Source organism: Vitis riparia, chromosome 10 (genome assembly GCF_004353265.1).
Source record: "Vitis riparia cultivar Riparia Gloire de Montpellier isolate 1030 chromosome 10, EGFV_Vit.rip_1.0, whole genome shotgun sequence".
NCBI lineage: Eukaryota > Viridiplantae > Streptophyta > Magnoliopsida > Vitales > Vitaceae > Vitis > Vitis riparia.
In genome coordinates this window covers 10,105,604-10,129,173 of record NC_048440.1, presented here as the reverse complement: position 1 = coordinate 10,129,173, position 23,570 = coordinate 10,105,604, and the positions used below count along the sequence as shown (strand labels likewise).

The following is a 23,570-nucleotide window of genomic DNA, read 5'->3' as shown; positions in this document are numbered from 1 at the left end:
ATTTCTCTTTCTTGTCTCACTCCTATGTATTATGACAAGAAGAGTGTTGTTTGGATTGCATACAACTCCGTCTTTCATGAAAGGACCAAGCATATTGAGAATGATTTTACTTCACTCATCATCACCTTTAGTATAACACTCTTTTTGTTTTATTTCTTCTTCCCTACAAATTGTAAACTTGTTTACGAAGTCACACTCACTTCTGTGCTTTTTATATTTGGTTGACAATCTATTGATGCTTCTTACGGTCACATCATGAGTTTGTAGGGGGTTATTAGAGATATTTATTTGTTAGAGTTTTATTTATTTCCTATTTTACAATTATTCTTTCTTTTTAGGAATAAGGGTAAATTAATCCTTTTCTTTTCTTTTATTTCTTTTTATTGTAACCCTATTTAAATTTTATTTGTGTTGTATCGATTTATTAAGTGATGTTAATAAGAAACCCTCAACTTTTTTTTCTTTTTTAGTTCATGACTCTTTTGAATTTCACAAACCAAGGTAGGTGATCTAAATATATCTGAGGCTGAGTGGATTTTATTTTAGTTATTGAATTCCAAAATTGCCCTTAGTGACTGGTCAACTTTTTCGCAGCCCCACATTTTTCTTTAACGAAGAGATTCCGTCGCCGGTTGGTTCCGACTCCCTATTTTGACACATATCAGAGACTCCTTATTAATGGAACTCTGCAATCCAGAAGATCAATTTACAAAATTACAGACATGAGGATGCTTCTGCAAGTGCTAGTATCACTTCATCTCATCACAGTCATCATCTCCTTGGTAACCATACTACAGGAAGCAGGGGCATCTCCGACGAAGCCTGGCTGCCCAGAGAAATGTGGGAATATTACCATTCCATATCCATTTGGTATGGGCAAAGGCTGTTACCTGGATAGGCATTTCGAGATTACATGCAACATGTCCTCCAATCCCCCTCGTCCTCTTCTCCTCCAAGAAGTTCAACTTTTGCAGATATCAGACGACTCTCTGCGCATCAACGATACTGCTCAACGGAGCTATTTTAACAACCAATCAGGGAAGGCTGATTCGTCATTTGTGCCATATGATAGAACTCATCATTTCAGTTACTCCCACACTCACAATAAGTTCATAGCCATCGGATGTGACATATTTGCTTATATCACAGAGCACAACAGTACAACATATGAAACCGGATGTGCATCGCTTTGTCCAGACAATAACATCACTGTTGGTTTTTCTTCTTCTGCTTGCACTGGCATTGGTTGCTGCAGGACTGAACTCCAAACGGATATGACGTGGTTTTTAAAATTTGCTCCCAAAAACTCATTTTCACTTTATATGGTATTATCCATAAAAGCAAATCTGACCTAGAAAAAACTAATCATAATAGTCCTTTACCACCATGATTAACCGGGAAAAGAAGACCAAGACCAAGTGATAATGTATATGGGAAGAGTAATTTTAGTTAAATCCAGAAAAGGGGAAAGAAAAAGGAAAGAAATGGAGTCATCCCTATCTGTACACATGAACCCGCTCTCTGTACACAGAATGTAATGGGTGATGATCTCAGGAGTGATGCTTGGATCTTACGTCCCTTTCTATCTAACTTTCATAGATTTTGAATGCAATAATGGTATGAAATAATTGATGATCATGACATATAAGAGGACACCTGTCTCATGCTATGAATATTTTTTCCACGAATTGAGAAAAAATGGACAAGAAAAGGAAAAAAAATGAAGGGTCGTGACCCCAACCTTTGGGTTGTAGACCAAATAATAATAAAAAGAAGAAGAAGAAGAAGAAGAAGAATGTAGTCTTCTAATCACTATATCTAATAACTTTATCTTAGTAAAAATTCTCACAATAAAGCAGCTGTGCATTTTATAAGAGAAACAAATATGTGATTTAGTAACAAATTCTTTAGTCTACTATTAAAATTTCATCACTAATTATCAATCTCAAAGAGATATTTTGTTATAAAATATTTTACTACTAAGTTTCTTTTTAAAAAAAAAAAAACTATTTTTTATCACTAAATTTTTTCACTGGAGAATTGGTATAAGAATTTGCTATACTTACCATATGTGGGCAAATTTTTTTATGAGGAAATATATATATTGGTGATGAAATTATTTGTCACTAATATTAAATTTTTAATAATGAATCATTTTTATTCTAATGACAAAATGGACATATTTGTGATGAAATTATTTATTACTAATTTTTTTTATTCCAATGATAAATATTTTTCATCACCAACTCATCAACTATTTTTTGAAAAACATATTTACTTTTTATAATTATTATGTTATGATAATATTGTTTCGTTAAATTTTAAATTATGGAAGTACTTACTATTTTGTGATAAATTACTAGTCGTTTTACGTGATAGTAAAGGTTTTTTATATTAGAATTTAACATAAAAAAGGTCTTGTTTGAAAACTAGTTTTAAAAATAGTTTTTTGTTCTTTAAAATAAAAAAGATATAGGAAAAAAAGTTTATAATCAAAAATTTATTTTTTATTTTTTATTCTTAAAAACTAAAAATAAGGTGTTTTATGAGGGTTGTCTTAAAAAGTAATTACACAAACATAAAAAATGATTAAAAATAAAACATTAGTTACAAAAATTATTTTTAAAACATATTTAAAACATTAAGCCTATGTTTGGTTTGTACAAAATATGAAGAAAAGAAAATAGAGAAGAAAAATGAAAGAAAAATGAAAATTAAAAATAGAATTAAGGTTAATAAATTATTTTTATATATATGTTTTTTCAAATTTATTTCACTTATTTTCCTTCATTATAAAAGACTAAATAATTTTAAAATATATAAATTTCTAACTCATTTTAATTATATTTGATATCAATTTGTATTTCCCATAATAAAACCAAATATGAGAAAACCATTTTCTTTTCTTTTCTTAATACTTTCTAAGAATAGCCATAGCCTAAAAATATGTTAGGTTGTTGTCTGGAGACTGAAGTACCTTTGCTGGTTTATGAATACGTCTCCAATGGCACCCTCTTCCACCATCTTCATGATGAGGGCCATGCATCTACATTATCTTGGAAAGACCGGCTGCGAATTGGGAGTGAAATTGCCGGAGCCCTGGCATATTTGCACTCATATGCTTCTATAGCCATCTGTCACAGGGATATCAAGTCTAGGAACATATTGTTGGATGAAAACCTCCGGGCAGTAGTTTCTGACTTTGGACTTTCAAGATCAATACCCCTTGACAAAACTCACCTAACTGCATTAGTACAAGGGACATTTGGTTACTTGGATCCTGATTATTTTCATTCAGGTCAATTTACAGATAAAAGTGATGTGTATGCCTTCGGCGTAGTCCTTGCTGAACTTCTGACAGGAGAGCAAGCCATTTCCTCCGATAGATCTGAACAAGGTCTAGCAAGTCATTTTAGATCAGCAATGAAACAAAATCGTCTGTTTGAAATTCTTGATAACCAAGTTGTAAATGAAGGACAGAAGGAGGAGATTTTCGCCGTTGCTAAGCTTACTAAGAGATGCCTAAAGTTGAATGGGAAAAAAAGGCCAACCATGAAACAAGTTGATATAGACCTCCAACAATTGGGCAGATTTCAGGAGCAGTTGCCTTCTGAGAAGACAATGATTGAAGAGCCTTCGTTGCAGCAGCATACATGCGAGGACCACAGCAAACAAGCTGAAACATCCCATTCGTACACATTTGGTGCAGTTACAGAAGAAATAGTCAAAGACCACGAGGTCTTGCTCTCGTAAGGAATACAGTATGGCAGTTTGAAGTTTCGGTTAGACATGAGGTTTCTTTATGCTATGGACTTCCGGAATAATGATGTAATGAATGACTCAGAACTTTGTTTAATTTGTTTCAAGTATGGTATGCATATTATCAGGGTCCAACCGGGGTTGAGGCTGGTTGACAGTCAATCAATTCAATCTTCAATCTAAGCTGCCTATGATATTGAGTAAAAATAATTTTGGGTTATATTTGATTTAGTAAATATATGTTCAAATTCCTTGTATTTAGTAATATGTTACTATAAATTTTTATCAACAGCCTATGGCGACTAAGAAATAAAAAACTAATGTCGGCTTATATGATTTTAGTAATAAAAATAATATAAATTTTAATATTATTTTTCCACCCTCAACCTCTTCCCATCAACGTTACCCACCTTAGCAATAAGGGCACCAGATTTAATTTGTCCTAGCCTAAACAATGTCGGCTTATATGATTTTAAAAATAAATAAATGATAAAGTAAAAAATAAAATATAATTTTGAGTCCATAGTCCTAAATTTTGGGCTCGTTTAAATTTTGGGCGCATAGGCTTAAACTTTGGGTTGTAGACCAAATAATAATAAAAAGAAGAAGAATAAGAAGAATGTAGTCTTCTAAAGTAATCCACTATATCTAATAACTTTATCTTAGTGAAAATTCTCACAATAAAGCAGCTGTGCATTTTATAAGAGCAACAAATATGTGATTTAGTAACAAATTCTCTAGTCTACTATTAAAATTTCATCACTAATTATCAATCACTAAGTTTTTTCACTGGAGAATTGATGTAAGAATTTGCTATACTTACCATATGTCGGGAAATTTTTTTATGCCGAAATATATATATTTGTGATGAAATTATTTGTCACTAATATTAAATTTTCAACAATGAATCATTTTTTTTCTAATGACAAAATGGACATATTTGTGATGAAATTGTTTATTACTAATTTTTTTATTCCAGTGATAAATATTTTTCATCACCAACTCATCAACTATTTTTTGAAAAACATATTTATTTTTTATAATTATTATGTTATGATAATATTGTTTCGTTTAAAAAAGAAATGAAATTTTAAATTATGGAAGTACTTACTATTTTATGATAAATTATTAGTTGTTTTACGCGATAATAAAGGTTTTTTATATTAGAATTTAACATAAAAAAGGTCTTGTTTGACAATTAGTTTTAAGAATAGTTTTTTGTTCTCCAAAATAAAAAAGAAATAGGAAAAAAAGTTTATAATCAGAAATTTATTTTTTATTTTCTATTTTTAAAAACTAAAAATAAGGTGTTTTATAAGGATTCTCTTAAAATGTAATTACACAAACATGAAAAATAATTAAAAATAAAACGTTAGTTACAAAAATTATTTTTAAAACATATTTAAAAACACTAAGCCTATGTTCGGTTTGTACAAAATATGAAGAAAAAAAAAATAGAGAAGAAAAATGAAATAAAAAAATAAAAATTAAAAATAGATTTAAAGTTAATAAATTATTTTTATATGTTTTTTCAAATTTATTTCACTTGTTTTCCTTCATTATATAAAGACTAAATAATTTTAAAATGTATAAATTTCTAACTCATTTTAATTATATTTGATATCAATTTGTATTTCCCATAATAAAACCAAATACGAGAAAACCATTTTCTTTTCATTTCTTAATACTTTCTAAGAATAGCCATAGCCTAAAAATATGTTAAAAAACACTTGAAGTTTACATACAAATTTTTGTTTTATAAAACATTAGAAAATAATTTTTAAAATTTGCTCCCATAAACTCATTTTCACTTTATATAGTATTATCCATAAAAGCAAACCTGGCCTAGAAAAAACTAATCATAATAGTCCTTTTCCACCATGATTAACCGGGAAAAGAAGACCAAGTGATAATGTATATAGGAAGAGTAATTTTAGTTAAATCCAGAAAAGGGGAAAGAAAAAGGAAAGAAATGGAATGATCCCTATCCTGGTTGTTGGGCTCAATAGAGAAAACAAAAATGTAATGGGTGATGATTTCAGCAGTGATGCTTGGATCTTACGTCCTTTTCTATCCTAACTTTCATAGATTTTGAATGAAATAATGGTATGAAATAATGGATGATCATGACATATAAGAGGACACCTGTCTCATGCTATGAATATTTTTTACACCAATTGAGAAAAAATGGACAAGAAAGGGGAAAAAAAAAAAAAATGAAGGGTCGTGACCCCAACCTTAGCTGTTCCCTTGCTTTTTATTAAAGCTTGACAGGTTACAACGTACCAAAATAAATATCATTTTGGTGGAGGCTTTAAGTAGAAAATCATTTCAAAAGTTAATTTTAGAATATACTAATTTCAAAAGTACTTTATTGCACCTATTCACCATCACGTATTGGGTGCCAAAGTCCGCTTTTGAATCATGTCGATTAGCTTAGAGGCCTACATGATAAAAAGAAAAGAGGCCTATCCCAAGCCTCATCCAGCTTTAATAAAGATAAAGGAAAGAAGAAATTAAATATCCCATAAATTTATTTAAAGATAGCATAAAGCATAATGTAAAAAGAAGCCTTGGTTGTCGCAATCTGCTCAATAATGTTGTTATCCATTGTCCTCTGGATCCTATTCTTTAAGTGACAAAATTTGACAAGAACAGTGGTCTTTTCTCAAAATGGAAAAGACGCAACTTTAGCTTTTTAAAATTCCAGTGCCAAGAACAAGACAATCAGCACCAACACGGCTTTCTCTGCTGCAAAGACATGTGGATCCTTCGAAAATCCACATTGGACCCCATCTGATACGCACCGATAACGTGGCCAAACCTCAACAATATAGGACCCTTATAGACGTGATCCTAACCAAACCTTAATAACATTTGGTTAATAAAGATAAGACCAGGTAATGACAAATCTTGTTAAAGGGCTAATAGTTTGTTTGATAGTAATTCTATAAAGCGTCTCTAAAATTTTTAATATTTCAAATTTTTTTATCATTTAAATATTAAAAAGTCTAGAAATATTTTCTAAAATCACTGTCAAACACACTTTTAGAGTGTGTTTGATAATAATTATAAGAAGTGTTTTTAGGCTTTATAATATTTGAAGGATGAAAATTTCCAAGTGTTGTAAAACCTAAAAATACTTCATAAAATCACTACCAAATCCACTCTAATGTATATCTATTCCTAGGACTAACCATGCATATCTCTTCCTAAGACTAATGATATTATCTCTATTATTTTGATTCTTTTCAAGGTTTTTTTTTATAAATATGTAGGGGAGACAAACCATAGACAGGGTGTTGTATTAAGTCTTTAAATTAAATTTAGTATTTAAAACTAAAATGATATCAAACTCTTCACTTAAACTATATAGATGTTGAATTTTGTAGTTTGGTATATATATGAACTCAACATTATCAAAATCATCCAAGAATTCAACATTTTTAAGTTTTAATACTATTGTTTTTAACTACTTAATTTTAAGTTTAATCAAATATCTCCTAAGAGTGCTCACACCAAACATAGTCCTTTTTTTTTTTTTTTTTTTTTTTTTTTTTTTTTTTTTTTTTTTTTTTTTAAAGCTTGGATTTCATATATGAACTCATCATTATCAAAATCATAAACAAATTCAACATTTATAATATGTAGCTCTTAATTTATAATTTTAAATTTGATCAAATATCCCTTAAAAGTGCTCACACCAAACGTATAGTTGTTATTATTAAATAATTTTATATCAAAATGTGTCCTTTTTTAAATCAATTTTTTTTTACCATTAGTTTCTTCATGTAAAGAAATTAAAATTCTAAACAACTCTATTTTATTTGATGTTAGCCAATTATATTAACTTAAACTCCATTTTAATTGATGCATATTAAAATAAAATTTCTTTTAAAATAAAATATTTTATTTTTAGTTATTTAATACAATAAACTTGAAATTTCAAATAAACTCTACTTAAGTTTATTTATAAGAACCAATTTTTCATTGATGGGTTAATTAAAAAATAAAAAACATGATTATATTTATTTAAATGATTTTGATAGCAAAATAAAAATGACGATAAAATAATTAAGTAATACATAACTTTTATTTAGTATAAATTAACTCTCTAAGTTATGCAACTTTTACTCTATAATTTATTTTTATTGACATTCTTATTATATATTACTCAAAAAAAAAAAAAAAAAAAAACTAGTTATAAAAATTAGAAAGAAAAAATAGAAGGAAACAAAATAGTGAATATAATTTCTTTTAGTTGATATAAATTAAATTAAACACATAGTAGCAAAAGTGTTAGATTTATGAGAATTATACTTGGTCTTTTTTAAATTAAAACTTAACATATTTTTAGAAATAATCCTTATTATATAAAATAAAATTAGAATTACAAAACAAAATACTTTTTAAATTTATTTTATTATTATAATTAAAATCTTGAAGTTTGGACAAAGTACTAAATAAAAGTTTACAACTATAAATAAATTAAATATTTATATTTACTTTAAGAATAAATGATTGAAAAAAAAAAAAGTTATTACATTTCTATAGAATAAAAAATGAAAATATTTATTATAGTTGTAACCTTAGAATATAAAATTATAATATTAAATAAAGATTGAATCACTTCACTTAAACAAGAAATTTTTATTTCTATGGGGTATTGTGCACAATGCTTAAATTTTTAAAGATGTCATATGTTAAGTGTGCGCTTAAATTTCTAACAATGAATCATTTTCGGACTTTAACCATTTTTATTATCAAATGGTTAAATTACATTTAGCACTTGACCTTAAATAATATAAAACACTATTCACTTCTATTGTGCTTAAAATTTAATACTAAAATATTTTAATACTTAATTTTGAATTTTATATTAACACCACCTAATATTCCTCATGAAGGGAATATGTGGATTCCTTCTTTCCCATCGCTGTACTATTACAATGTATGCAAAACTTCCTAGTAACAAAAGCAAATAAGCATTTTAAAACTTATTAGTGTATTACCTTAGATATGGATGCTTCTAAATCAATTCCTGTTCGTGAAAATGTGTTGAATGCGTGGTAGATCTTGTAAACACAATAGTCTTCCACTTGATGGCTTTTTCTAGATCTTGACATGTAAAGGGTGGATTCCTTTGGAATGGTTGGTGGCTAGAGTTCTCTTATATCTAGAGATTAGAAGACAAGAGATGATAGAAGTTTGAAGCCCTAACCCTTAAAAAGGGTTTATTTAGGCTTCAAGTCACTTAAACTAACCCAATTAGATCATAATTTATTAACTAGTCATTTGTGTTCCAATTAATCAATTAACCCAGTCTAGAAAGATCATTTACAATATCTTATGTAATCTTGAGTATTTACCAAAACACCCTTATGCACACAAGTGAACAAAGAACACAACTAACTCTTATAAGTTGTGTCATCATAGTAGGAATGAATAGGACTCATAGGAAAATATTATCTCCCTCAAAATCCAATTCTGGAATTGACTCAACATCCTACCATAAAGAATCAACTATACCTCTGTATTCTATACATATTATAATGAGATACAAGAACTCAGGTCTATGACCTTACCATCTACTACATGTAAGCTCCCTATGAATTGTGTCTATAATCTCACAAAGGTGAATGCCATCAATGTCTCAAGATTACCTTTATAATCCTTGAGTATCAAATCCCCTTATTGTATGATCAACTAACATAATCTAGCTTACAAAGAGTATATGTCAAGTTCTAGTTAAGGAACGACTACGATCATAGATTTCTTGAACACACATCCTTAGGATCACCTAATAGGACACATTATCTTAATCTTATGAGACATCATGGTGCCTCTATTGAGAATACTTGTTGTCACCAACCTTTATCAATAGTGACCTAATCCATAGGAAACATATGACTAACTTAGGATCTCACTCATATGTCAAAGTCATTACAAATTTTAGAACAAGTTCAATATCCTCTCAAGATTGAGAGACCATACAATATAGTAGCTTAGTGAGACCATGATTACTTGATGGTCAAATTTCATGACTCACCATAGGTCTTATTTGATGTCTAATCATACATACTAGTGCACTCGCCATGGGAACCTTATTCCCATAACGAATGTTAATCATCTCTCTATTTAGGAAGTAATGCACTACAACCTAAAATGGATTGCCTAAGTCTCTTAACCAATTGTGAACAAATCATCTACTTGCAAAGAACCCGTAACTTAGATATTTTATGGAACTCCTAAGGCACCCAAGTTATGTGTAATGCAAAGGATGCTAAGCTAGAATGCCCATATATATATATATATATATATATATATATATATATATATATATATATATATATATATATATATATGCCAAAATTCAAAACAAAGAAGAGAAATAAGAAAATACACAAGATATTTAACAAGAAATTTAAAGAGAAGGAACCACAAACTTTATTTACATAATTTGAAAACCATTCATAATAGGAGGTATAATGAAAACATAAAACATACTTATATAAGAAGATGAATATCTTACAATGGGAGAAGGGAAGAAAGCTTTGAAGAAAGCTTTTGGCTTGAGGGCTTACATGATGAGAGAGAACGAAGAGAGAAAGGAGAGCAAGATATTTAACAAGAAATTCAAAGAGAAGGAACCACAAACTTTATTTACATAATAGGAGGTATAATGAAAACATAAAACATACTTATATAAGGAGATGAATATCTTACAATAAGAGAAGGGAGGAAAGCTTTGAAGAAATCTTTTTGATTGAGGGCTTACATGATGAGAGAGAACGAAGAGAGAAGGGGGAGCTTAAGTGTGGAAGAAATGGGGAAATTTTTTTTTCCTACTTACAACTGAGGATCAGGCTTCCTTAAATAGCTGAAAAAGGAATCTTAAAACAGTACAAAGTGGTAGACAAAGTACTATTTGCTTTTTGACCAATTGCTGTAAATAGTTAATCCGTGCGTGAATAGTAAAAGTGAACAGTAACATTTTACTATAGCACTTTAGACTTTTCAGCAAAGAATCCTACTTTTGGCGGGAAATAATGGCTGGTAGGCCATTTCTTGAACTGTAGACGCACATGCTGGAAGACAAAACTGCTTTCAGTGCTGAAATGAGCTTACTGGAGAGAATAATCTTGCAGGTGGAAAGTCATGAAGCTGATGATAACTTGGATTTTCTTATTGGAGGAAGAATACCTTCACAGTCATCACCATTATTGGGAAGGTAGCTTGTTGAATTATCAGATTCTGCATAAGAGTTTTCTTGGGAAAAACTTGAGCTTCCTTTATCAAGGATTTTTTGGAATTCTTGAGGGGTTTTTGTTGCTACGAGCATGACTTGGAGTTGTTGTTTTTTGAGAAGAAACTATGACATATTATCACCAGTTGAAGCTTGTGTGGGATGCTTGAGGAAATATTGCTTAACTGCTTCCAGGGATGCATCATTTTTCAAAGCGTCCCATCATTTAGTCTTAAAAGCCCTTCCAAGAGTTGGAAAGGTTGTTGATTTATCTGCAATGATAATGTAGTCCCACTAGACTATCCAAGTAAGGCCAAATTTACTGAAAAAGAATAATAAAGGGAAAAGTTGAAAGTTCTCTAGGGATAACAAAAGAACGGTTGAATAGCTCAAATCCATCCAATATGGGCTTAGGAAGAATCTTAATGGATGGACCAAAATAAGTCCACCAATTGTGGAACCAAAATGGGAAGGAAAAAAACTAATGCTTAGATGGAAAATAGAACATCCATGAATGATGGAAGTCCTTATTCTGGATTAGAAAAGCATTGAACCATGTTCTTTGATAATCCCAATAGTTGAAAAATCTTGGTTTTGAAGGTTCAGAGAACTCCCTTGAGAAATTGGGATTTCCACTCCATTGCTTAACAGTAAGAATCTTATAGATATGACAGGTGGAAAATGCCAAATCCAGATTGTTGCATTTATTAGCATTATGCTTAATTTTAACAGAACCAGTTTCTACGAGGATTGCCTCATAAAAATCTTTTGTTTTTAAAAGGTCACCAGAGGGATGATAAAGCTTTTCATGAAAAACTTTTGCTGCTATCTCTCTGAGGTTTTCAAAAAATAATTCTCTTTCAATTACCAAAATTGGTTGATTGATATCTTTTTGTCAATATCTTGATTTTGCATAAAGAGGTGTGGGGTTGGCAGCCACCAGAATTTGCTTATTTGAAAAAGACGAGCTTGATGCTAATTCTTGATGATATGGATTAGCCTGAGTCACCTGCTTAAAGGTGTGAGACCCTGAAATAGTTGGGTATTGGGTAGCCTTGACTGGTTTAGATGGATCCGTAGGATCATAGTACAAGGTCATCATAATGTTGGGCATAAGGTTAGAAGAATGAAGCCTTGCTTCTTCTTTAAGTTCAACTTGTTGATTCCAAAGCATTTTATGGGGAGAAAAAGCTTGACTGGATTGGGATTTTTGTGGGTTAGGAGCTGAGGTATTCTTTTTAGGGGCCATGGTCTCGTAAACCCTGCAAATTTCACGAGTTAAGTAATCAGGAATGAAATTTTCTCCTTTAATAAACTTAATTTGAAAATTAGGGTTTAAAATAATCTGCCAATCAGTTAAATCATGCTTCAAAGCTATGTACTTAATTGTTTTCGCAGATGTGAAAACGACTCTTAATAAAAATCCTTGGTTCAAAATATCAATTTGAAATTTTGGAATGCATAAAGAAATGCTTAAAATATCATTTTTAATGAGATTATGAATGAGTTGGGTACCTATTATCTTAGGTGGAACATTTATTCCAACAAGATTAATTTCCCGATCACAAGGAGTGTTGTCTTAACAGGTGGATTGGCAAATTCAAAAAGAATTTCCTTATCAAAGAGCTTTGTTCTTATTCCTTGGTTATCTACCCACATGGGATAAATAGAGCTTAAGAAGGGGATCCCTAGGAGGGCTTTCTCCTTAAGGTCCTTATCAATAATGAAGGTTTGCTTAATACAGATGTCATGGTTACGGATATGAACATTTGTTAATTTATACTTAATGGCAAACCTTTTGTCATTGGCTCCAAAGAGAGACTGACTAGTCTCTTCACATAATGGAATAGGTACAAGACCTTCTTGAAGGCAATTTTTGGTTGCTCCTGAATCAATCAAAGCAACAATGTCAAAGGCAAATTTATCTTTGATTACTATAGTAAGGGAGACTTCCCACATTTGGAAGATAACCCTATTGACAGTATTCAAAAAAGCATATGTCTCTTCATTATTAACATGTGAAGATTCTTGAACATCCACAAGATTTCCCTGGTTATTAACAATCCTATTGATTTGTCCTTGGAGGCGTGACAAACCTAACTTGTGAATTGTCTTAAATCCTTAATTTCCTTCCTATACTGTCTTACTTCATCATGAAGCTCCTTAATACTTATTTCTTTGGGAGACTGTTGGTCAAAGCTGTTTAAGATTTCATTAAGGTTATAAGGATTTACAGTCTTCTTAATTTCCGACTTAACAACTGATTTCTTAAATACTTCATAAAGCTTTTGCTTAGTATTTTCATCTTCAATTTTCTTTAAAATATCTAGGACAAGTTCTTGATCTTGACTTATGACATTTATGGTCTTAGGACGACAATTACAACTACCCTTAATACAATCTTCTTGGTCACTAGAAGTTTGGCTAGAAACATCACCACTACTGTCTAGTTGATTAATATCATCTTCATTATCTGAATCAGTCATTGATTCAAATTATGAGGTTTTTAACAAAACTTCACAGAGCATATTTTTTAAATCTCCTGGGACATTAAGATTATTAATCTTTTTTCTAACCTTACAATCTTTCTTATAGTGGCCAACCTTGCCACACTTAAAACAAATAATTGGCTTGGAATCTAAAGGGGTTTCTACCCTTTTTTGGGCTTCTTTGTTTATTCTTCTTTGGACATGTCTTGAATGCTTGGTTTCATTCATCCTATGGTTTCCATAGGTTCCTCTATTGCTATGGTAAAACTTATCTTTGCTAGGCTTCCTGTTTGTTCGTTGCTTATAAGGGGGCTTAGTTTTTTTTTGGCTGAAACCAAATTGGCTATAGAATGACCCAAATTCATTCTTATAGATCCTTTGTTCATTCTTCATTTGTTGCTTAAGCTTAAATTCATTGCATAACTTAATCCCTTCGGCTATGACAATGCTTATAATCTCACCATAGGTTAGCTTATCATAAGGGATTTGACCATTATATTGTTCCCTTATCTTAATCCTAATTCTCTCAGAGAAAAGTCTAGGTAGACCTCAAATGAATTTTTCAAGACTGGTTACAGTCTGATCTTAGCGTAACTTTGGTTAGGAAAACTTCCTTTTACCATCTAAAGTCATGAAGCTTGGGACACTTAAGGTTGGTTAAGAGATCTGCAGTCTTATCCTTAATTTTTGCAAGATCTCCAATGAAGTGTTTGGATATTGAATAGATTAGAGTAGCCACTACATCTTCTATATCTTTTCCATCTTTGCCCTTAACAACTTCATTATTCTCATTAATCCTGTAGGCTTTTAGGATGCCATTTTTGTCATCAAAAGTGAGATAGTTATCCCACCATCCCTTAAGTTGTCTTGTAAACTTGGCCACAATTGTCTGAGCTACAGCATGGTCGAGCAGTCTATTGTTTAACTTATAGGCTATACTAACCATGGTCATTTCTTGAAGCTTAGTGAGTATGTTATACTCGGTCACACCATCTATGTTCCATTCATAGATAGTACCACTGGTGTATGAAGCTTGAGTATATTGGTTTCTTTCCTCAAACTGCATATCAGGAAATGTAGGTTTAGGGTAGTAATTCCTGGTCTTAGGGGCTTCCAAGTTGTTGATACTATTTAAAACAGTTTGATTACGGGGTTCCTCAAACATTTTGATTAGTTCATCAGCCTCTTCTTCTGAACTAATGTCACCCTTAACCATATTGATTCTCATATGAGAAGGTTGAGTTGTCAAAGGGACAACAAGGTTATCCTTAATCTTTTGGTTAATCCTATTCACAAAAGCTTGGTTAATTTGGGGATTTTCCTGGAATTCTTTAGAGAATTCATATGGCTTAATATTTTTCTTATCAGTGTTGTCACTAGTAACCCATATCTTAGTGTTATTAATACGCTTATAGGGATAGTCTGGATATTCCTCTTGTTTGAAGAGTTCAAACCAGATCCAGAACTTAATGTTTTTCTTTTCTCATCTTAAGTACGCATAAAATTCTTCTTGGTAGAGGGTTCTAATGTCTTTAGGGACAGTGCTAAAGAACCAATCTTTTCTTTTCTTATTAGCTTCAGAATAAAAGTCCTTTCTTAAAAAATCCTTGTTGATCTCAAAGTCCTCATCGTCAAAGCTTATTATGTTAATCATCTGGGAATACATAGGAAACATATTAGGGGACTCATCCTAATTTGATTCATGTGTAGACTCTTTTTCTTCATTGTATAAGGGTCTGGCCAAGTTGGTGTGATTTCTAACACCTGTTAGCTTAATATTCTTATGATTTGCTGAACTGGAACCTTCATCTACCCTAGTGGTCCTTACTGGGATAGACGAGCTTGAAGCTCTAGAGGGCTCATAATCTGAAATTCTAGGGCTGCTAGAATGACAGAAAGAGTTGGAGAAAATCAGATCTCCTCCTCCATCAGGATATTGAACAATTTGTTCAATTCTTTCGGATCTCTGCTCTATGGCTGGAATGACATTAGCAAAATGCCAATTTTCAGGAAACTCAACCTCACTCCACTTGATCTTTTTGGGGATTATGAAGTTTGACTTGTCTAGCATATCAGAGTGGAAGAGAGTAGTCTCACCCTTAGGACTGGTGCACAAAGCTCTAGATCTAATGCTTGTGGTCATGCTCTTATAGGCAAATCTGGTGATGATGGAAACATGACTGTTTCCTTCCTTGAACTTAAAGCCATGGGTCTTAACATGAAGGACAACTGAATCTAAGATGTCGGCATTTCTTAGTCTAATTGTGAAGTTAAGGAAACACTGAAAGTAAACAGGGCCATCATTCAGTCCAGCTTGGACTGCACCTATAATGGAATCTTGATAGTCGAGATGTCTATTATCTCTTAGACACATGACAATAGAGGTGTTTAAACCTAATCTTGTCAAAGGCTTAGCTGCAACTTGAATCATACCAAAGTGTATGAAGTTGTAGTGGTCTTTCTTATGTTTCTCTATGGACTTGATATCTAAGAGTCTTATGACTTAATTCGTCTTGTTCTAAACTTACTGACATTTCAAAGGTTCTAATGGTGTAGTCTATAAAGAACTTAAAGGTTCATTTCTTATAAATTTCTTGATTAGATACCTTGGGTAACTTCCAATCATCTAAATCATTTTGGATCTTAGGGCAATTGATCTCTTCATTATTTACAACAGTATCTTGAGAATCAGTGGATTTCCTAGACATGGTTCTGAAAATCGAACTCATTTTAGGGTTTTAATCTAGAGCCTAATAGTAGATTGACACACCTAATGAGACGTCTCCCCAGCCCCTTACAACCCTAACAAACGCTTATCCACGGCTAACAACGGGCTCAACTTGGCAGGGATCGCACTCCTTGGCACACTGCTACTTATCTTAGGATAGCTCAAAACACCCAAAACAAACCCGACTTCCCTTCCCATGGCTCGATACCATAGACACGCAAAACAAGGTTATATGCAATGAAAACATAAATTATGCCAAAATTCAAAACAAAGAAGAGAAATCAGAAAATATACAAGATATTTAATAAGAAATTTAAAGAGAATGAACGACAAACTTTATTTACATAATTTGAAAACCATCCATAATAGGAGGTATAATGAAAACATAAAACATACTTATATAAGGAGATGAATAAGTACAATGAGAGAAGGAAGGAAAGTTTTGAAGAAAGATTTTGGCTTGAGGGCTTACACGATGAGAGAGAACGAAGAGAGAAGGGGGAGCTTAAGTGTGGAAAAAGGGGATTTTTTTTTTTTTTTGATACTTACAACTGAGGATCATGCCTCCTTAAATAGCTGAAGAAGGAATCTTAAAACAATACAAAGTGGCAGACACAGTACTATTTGCTTTTTGACCAACTGTTGCGAATAGTTAATCCGTGCATGAATAGTAAAAGTGAACAATAACATTTTACTGTAGCACTTTAGACTTTTCAGCAAAGAATCTTACTTTCGGCGGGAAATAATGGTCGACAGACCATTTCTTGAACTGTGGACGCACATGCTGGAAGACAAAACTACTTTCGATGCTGAAATGAGCTTGCTGGAGAGAATAATCTTGCAGGTGGAAAGTCATGAAGCTGATGATTACTTGGATTTTCTTATTGGAAGAAGAATACCTTCACCGTCATCACCATTATCGGGAAGGTAGCTTGTTGAATCATCAGATTCTGCATAAGAGTTTTCTTGGGAAAAGCTTGAGCTTCCTTCATCGAGGATTTTCTAGAATTCTTGATGGGTTTTTGCTGCTGCGAGAATGGCTTGGAGCTGTTGTTTCTTGAGAAGAAACTGTAACCTATCATCACCAGTTGAAGCTTGTGTGGGATGCTTGAGGAAATATTGTTTAACTGCTTCCAGGGATGCATCATTTTTCAAAGCGTCCCACCATTTAGTCTTAAAAGTCCTTCCAAGAGTTGGAAAGACTGCTGATTCATCTACAATGATAATGTAGTCCCACTGGACTATCCAAGCAAGGCCAAATTTACTGAACTAAATTTTATATGTGACTTCCCCTATTGCATTGCTAAGAATTTTAGATCGGGAAATAAAAAAATGAGATTAATGACAGCCAATTGCAGTTTTTATAGTGCACAACACTATAATCTTACAAATTTTTCCTTAGGAATCAGCTTATTGAATTCCTAATCCATCTCAAAAAGTTCCTTGGTTGAAACCAAGGTTGGTGAAGTAAATATCCCTGAAGATGAGTGGATTTGATTTTGAGCTATTGACATTAAGTGATATATATGCTCTTTAAACTGTCCCTTTGTGACTGATCAACTTTTTCATAGCCCCACATTCTTCTTTAATAAAGAGATTCCCTTGCTAGTTGGATCCAACTCCTTTTTCTGACACATACCAGAGACACCTTATTAAGAGCACTCTGCAGCTCAGAAGAGCAATTTACAAAAAACCAGACATGAGGATGCTTCTGCAATTGCTAGTATCAGTTCATCTTATCACAATCATCATCTTCTTTGTATTTATACCACAGGAAGCAGGGGCATCTCTGACCAAGCCTGGCTGCCCAGAGAAATGTGGGAATGTTACCATTCCATATCCATTTGGCATGGGAAAAGGCTGTTACCTTCATAGAGATTTTGAGATTACATGCAACATGTCCTCCGATCCGCCTCTTCCACTTCTTCCCCAAGAAGTTCAACTTTTGCAGATATCAGGAGACAAACTGCGCATCAATGATATTGCTTATCGTAGCTGTTTTAACAACCAATCAGGGAAGACTGATTCATCATATGTATTATATAATAGAACTCACCATTTCAGTTACTCCTACACTCACAATAAGTTCATAGCCATTGGGTGTGACATATTTGCTTATATCACTGGGCACAACAGTACAGCATATGCAACCGGGTGTGCATCGCTTTGCAATACTGGTAATGACATCACTGCTGGTTTTTCCTCTTCTGCTTGCTCTGGCATTGGTTGCTGCAGAACTTATCTCCAAACAGATATTGCATCTTTTTATCTCCGGATTCGCAGCATCAACATGATCACACCAACCTGGTCTTCTGAGCCATGTGGCCTTGCTTTCATAGCGGAGAGGAACTTCTCTATACGTGAACATTTTAACCTCTCTAGTAAATTTGACAAGAATTTGTATTTTGTCCCAGCAGTACTTGACTGGTCAGTTGGGGAAGTCTCTTGCCATGAAGCTATCAGAAGAAAAAACTTTGCATGCGGCCAGAACACTTATTGCAACAACTCCATCCAGGGTCGGGGGTATAATTGTCACTGCCTTAACGGTTACCAAGGGAACCCCTACCTTGCAAATGGCTGCCAAGGTACAGTTTCTTCTCCTTCTCAACAGTTTATATTTATTTTATTGCCAGTCCCACATGATCATTCTTTTCTTTTCTTCTGACTCTCTGCTCCTGCAATATATATCAGTTTCACGAAAATCAATTGATAATTTTTGCTTCATGAAAAAAAGGAAAAAAGGACTTATCAGTTTTCTACATATCAGACTTCAGAGTCAGAAGGCCATGGCAAGTATAATTTATTATAGAATGATATGTCTCCTAATGAATTTAAGGACTAAGCAACCCCTCAGCATAACCGAAGAGATAAAATTTAGCTTATGAATTTTTTAGTAATTTTTTTTTTTCTTTTGTGCTCTGAAAAGATATTAACGAATGCAACGACCCAAAACAAAATGCTTGCCACAAGATAGCTATTTGCAGTAACATCCCTGGCAGTTACTCATGCACTTGCCCAGCTGGTTACCATGGAGATGGCAAGACAAATGGAACTGGGTGCATACCTGGCAAGCGTAAACATTTGCTAGCACTGGTATTTTCTTTAGGTATGGAACTTTACCATTCTCCAAACATCTAGCACTCTAATCCCCTTATCTGCACTACTTACTTTTGTGTTTGATGCAGGTGTGGGGATTACTGTTTTTCCCTTGATCCTAATTGCTACGGGCCTATGGTTATACCGAAGACTTAAGGAAAGAAAGAAAAAGAAAATAAAACAGGAGTTCTTCAAGAAGAATGGTGGTCTGCTATTGCAACAGCAAATTTCTTCAAGCAAAGAAAGCGTAGAAAAAACAAAACTGTATTCGGTAGAAGAGTTGGAGAGAGCAACAGATGGCTTCAATTCAAGTCGAGTCATTGGTAAGGGAGGCCTTGGCACAGTATACAAAGGGATGTTATCAGATGGAAGCATTGTAGCCATTAAGAAATCCAATACTGTTGATGAAAAGCAATTGGACCAGTTCGTCAATGAAGTTTTCATTCTTTCACAGATCAACCATAGACACATAGTAAGATTGTTAGGTTGTTGTCTGGAGACTGAAGTACCTCTGCTGGTTTATGAATATGTCTCCAATGGCACCCTCTTCCACCATCTTCATGATGAGGACCATGCATCTACATTATCTTGGAAAAACCGGCTGCGAATTGGGAGTGAAATTGCTGGAGCCCTGGCATATTTGCACTCATATGCTTCTATAGCCATCTGTCACAGAGATATCAAGTCTAGGAACATATTGTTGGATGAAAACCTCCGGGCAGTAGTTTCTGACTTCGGACTTTCAAGGTCAATACCCCTTGACAAAACTCACTTAACTGCATTGGTACAAGGGACATTTGGTTACTTGGATCCGGATTATTTTCATTCAGGTCAATTTACAGATAAAAGTGATGTGTATGCCTTCGGCGTAGTCCTTGCTGAACTTCTGACAGGAGAGCAAGCCATTTCCTCGGATAGATCTGAACAAGGTCTAGCAAATCATTTTAGATCAGCAATGAAACAAAATCGTCTCTTTGAAATTCTTGATAACCAAGTTGTAAATGAAGGACAGAAGGAGGAGATTTTCGCCGTTGCTAAGCTTGCTAAGAGATGCCTAAAGTTGAATGGGAAAAAAAGGCCAACCATGAAACAAATTGATATAGACCTCCAACAATTGGGCAGATTTCAGGAGCAGTTGTCTTTTCAGAAGACAAAGATTCAAGAGCCTTCGTTGCAGCAGCAAACATGCCAGGACTACTGCACAGTAAGTGAAACATCCCATTCCTACACATTTGGTCCAGTTACAGAAGAAATAATGCATGACGATGAGGACTAGCTTTCCTAAGGAATACAGTATGGCAGCTTGAAGTTTCAGATAAATAGCAGGATGTTTATTTATGCTATTGACTTCTGGAATAATGATGTAATGAATGGCTCCGAACTTTGTTTTACTTTCTTTAATTTGTTTCAGTATGGTACACATATTATTAGGTTCCAACCGGGGTTGAGGCTGATTGACAATCAATCAAGGTCAACCTTTATATACACATGAAGTTCATTTTCCAAACCCAACAATTCAATTCAATCTAAGCTGCCTAAACTATTTTTTTGAAATCTTGAGTAAAATTAATTTTGGGTTATATTTGATTTAGTAAATACAAATTTAATAGTTACTAAATTTTTATCAACCGCCTATGACTAAGAAATAAAAACTAATGATAACATTCTAATTTAGAACATTTATTTCTCAATTAATCTAAATAGTGGGATCCTTCACTAAAATAAATCAAAAACTTTAAGAAGACCTCCAAGTAATTTAATTCTATGTCAACCATCAAAAGTAACTAAAAAGAAGACTACTTACTTTTCCTACATGTTTTAAGAAGACATTTAAGTTCATATATTCATAATTCAGCGGCTCCACCAAACTGAAAATGTGGAAAACATACGAGGGTTGAAAACTAAAATCTAAGGAAAAACCCATTATTATTTTGACCTTGAAGTGATCATAATTTATTATTATTTTTTAATATTTGAATTACATAAGTGACAATTCACACTTAACTGAAAAAGAGATGCATGGTACGGAAAACTATTTTTTTTAAAACCATTAAATGACTTTTTAAAGGTTAAAGTTTGATATCGTTCAACGTTATAACCTAATTTGGTGAGGATTTGCATCCTCAAAGAAAGAAAGAACATAAAATATTTTGGAGAAAAAAAATTTAACAGTTTGCAACTCATTAAAAAAATTACAAATTTTAGGGATTCAACTTCACTGAATGCATAAGCGAGGAGAACGTCTTCTCCATCACTTACTAAAAGCTGTGAACTTTAAAGAATATATTAATTTATTATATATAACATTGAATGTGTCCTTTCTACGGGAGCCAAATCCCTATATATTCCAAAGATCATTGTAAAGCTAATTTTTATAATCTTGTAGAATAGGATGATATCAAGGCCTAGTTAGCATTTTCCTGACAACTACTTGCTGAAGAAAAGGGTTTGTACTTAACTCCAGCCAATTTGAAATGGAGTCGCACGTTCTTTTAATTATTTATACTCGATTATTTTAAAGTTCAAAGAGAATATCAGTGATTGGAGGGAGGTTTAGTGAGAAATTATTGTGGAAAAGATATTGAAGAGTTCTTTGATTTATTTTTCTTCTCTATGCAATTATTTTTATCATTGTCTATTGTTTCTTTTGATTTAAATGTTATTTTTTACATCTTCTATGGATTGTATGAATGACAACATCATCCTCAAAGACTTAAAAGCCATTCATATGAGAAGTATAAAAACCTAAGGGTAGATATTAGGGAACGATAAGTAAAATAAGATTAATAATGAAGTTAATGAATGCATTAAGGCAAATTCATAGGATTATAATGCTCCTGATGTTAGTTTGAACTAGGAGATGACATAGAAGATGGTTATTGGATACTGGAGATTCTCGGCATACTTTCTCGTTACCTACCCTATGACAAACCTATAGAAGTAGTAAAGACTAGAAGTTAAGACTTGAACCTAAGTTAATTTTTCTTCATTGTATTGTAATTTGAAATCAAAATTGAAAGGGAACTGGGTTTTAGATGCCACTTTAAGCCATAAACTCAAATTGATTTTGATTAATCAAATATTCTGAAACCTTAAAATCAATTCAACTTGAATACCCTTGTTTGCTCCAATGTTCGATTGTGAAGCCTATAGACTTGAATCAATTGACTTAGAAATCAATAATTGTTAAGCTAGTTCATTAGGTTTAATTTAGTTATCTCAAATTCACTCAAATCAATTTGATCAATATTTTTGCCTCAGGAATAAGAAACAATTATTTTAGCTTAGTTTGAGGAATTTTTGTTAGCCAGCTTGTAAATACTTACCATGAATTTAGGGATATTTGTGTAATTTAAAAGAGAGAGAGAGAAGATACGTGAGATATTTTTTGGTCCTATAACCATACAATATCTTTATCTTGTTCTAGTTTTTCCACATTACCAAAATTATTGAAGGGGGTAGGGGAATAAAACATAAAGGTAATGTTGATTCAAAGAGTTAGAAAATAATTTTTTTTATTATTTATTTTTTTGTATTTGCTTTATCCTAAAATTAAAGGTAAGTTCCTCACATGTTATTTCTTTTTGGGATTCTTTTCTCCTTTAAATATGAGATTAGTAGAAAAAGAAAAAACCTAGATATGAGCAATATTAAATTATTGACTCTTTTGTACTCTTTCTACAAGGAGGGAGGGAGAGAGAGAGAGAGAGAGACAGAAAATAGGGTTTTCTAGATAGATTTAATATTAATCATTTAATAAATACAATTCATGCAATTATGCTAAGTGAAAATAACAACATTATTATTATATATTTTTTTTATGTTTATGATAGGTGTGGATTAAGTCTCTTCGAAATTTGAGTGACTTCTTTGAGGTAGGGGTTAATAGTGAAGTAAGACATTTTATGATTCTTTATATGTACATTTTTGTTTGTTTTAAAAGTATAAACATGTTTAAATTCCCTAAAGTAGATCAAGTAATATTTTTCTAAAATATGTTTTGATTTGTTCCTTAATTTATGAAATACATTGAAAATATCTTATGATTTGTGTAATTATTATACAAGTAAATTTTGTGTTTTAAATTTATTCTAGTGATTTTGCAACTCTAGTTATTAGTGGATCTAATTAACAAGGGATAAGTTGTTGACCTTTATTACTCTTGATGGGGGTAGTGATGCAATATAACCTTAACCGATAAGGGTCTTATTGTTAGGATTGAGTCCTAGAAAACATGACATGATGTAACGAA

General features: G+C 32.3%; 2 protein-coding genes across 2 annotated transcripts; both read left to right on the top strand.

Annotated features, from left to right (window-relative positions):
• Positions 1-722: 722 nt before the first annotated feature.
• LOC117923080 (wall-associated receptor kinase-like 10) lies at positions 723-3,995 on the top strand. The gene is made up of 2 exons (XM_034841329.1): positions 723-1,245; positions 2,954-3,995. The coding sequence occupies exons 1-2, from the start codon at positions 723-725 to the stop codon at positions 3,751-3,753; spliced, it is 1,323 nt and encodes a 440-aa protein (XP_034697220.1). The 3' UTR covers positions 3,754-3,995.
• Positions 3,996-17,913: 13,918 nt separating this feature from the next.
• Positions 17,914-20,719, top strand: LOC117922862 (wall-associated receptor kinase 5-like). Its single transcript, XM_034841048.1, has 3 exons — positions 17,914-18,807; positions 19,149-19,328; positions 19,408-20,719. The coding sequence occupies exons 1-3, from the start codon at positions 17,922-17,924 to the stop codon at positions 20,592-20,594; spliced, it is 2,253 nt and encodes a 750-aa protein (XP_034696939.1). The 5' UTR covers positions 17,914-17,921; the 3' UTR covers positions 20,595-20,719.
• The last annotated feature ends 2,851 nt before the right edge of the window (positions 20,720-23,570 follow it).

Excerpts from the sequence above, each read along its gene's own strand:
- LOC117923080 (XM_034841329.1), top strand. The coding sequence starts at position 723 with ATGAGGATGCTTCTGCAAGTGCTAGTATCACTTCATCTCATCACAGTC. Across the intron at positions 1,246-2,953 it reads TTCTGCTTGCACTGGCATTG|GTTGTTGTCTGGAGACTGAA; the intron begins GTTGCTGCAGGA and ends AAAATATGTTAG.
- LOC117922862 (XM_034841048.1), top strand. The coding sequence starts at position 17,922 with ATGAGGATGCTTCTGCAATTGCTAGTATCAGTTCATCTTATCACAATC. Across the intron at positions 18,808-19,148 it reads CCTTGCAAATGGCTGCCAAG|ATATTAACGAATGCAACGAC; the intron begins GTACAGTTTCTT and ends TGCTCTGAAAAG. Across the intron at positions 19,329-19,407 it reads AGCACTGGTATTTTCTTTAG|GTGTGGGGATTACTGTTTTT; the intron begins GTATGGAACTTT and ends TGTTTGATGCAG.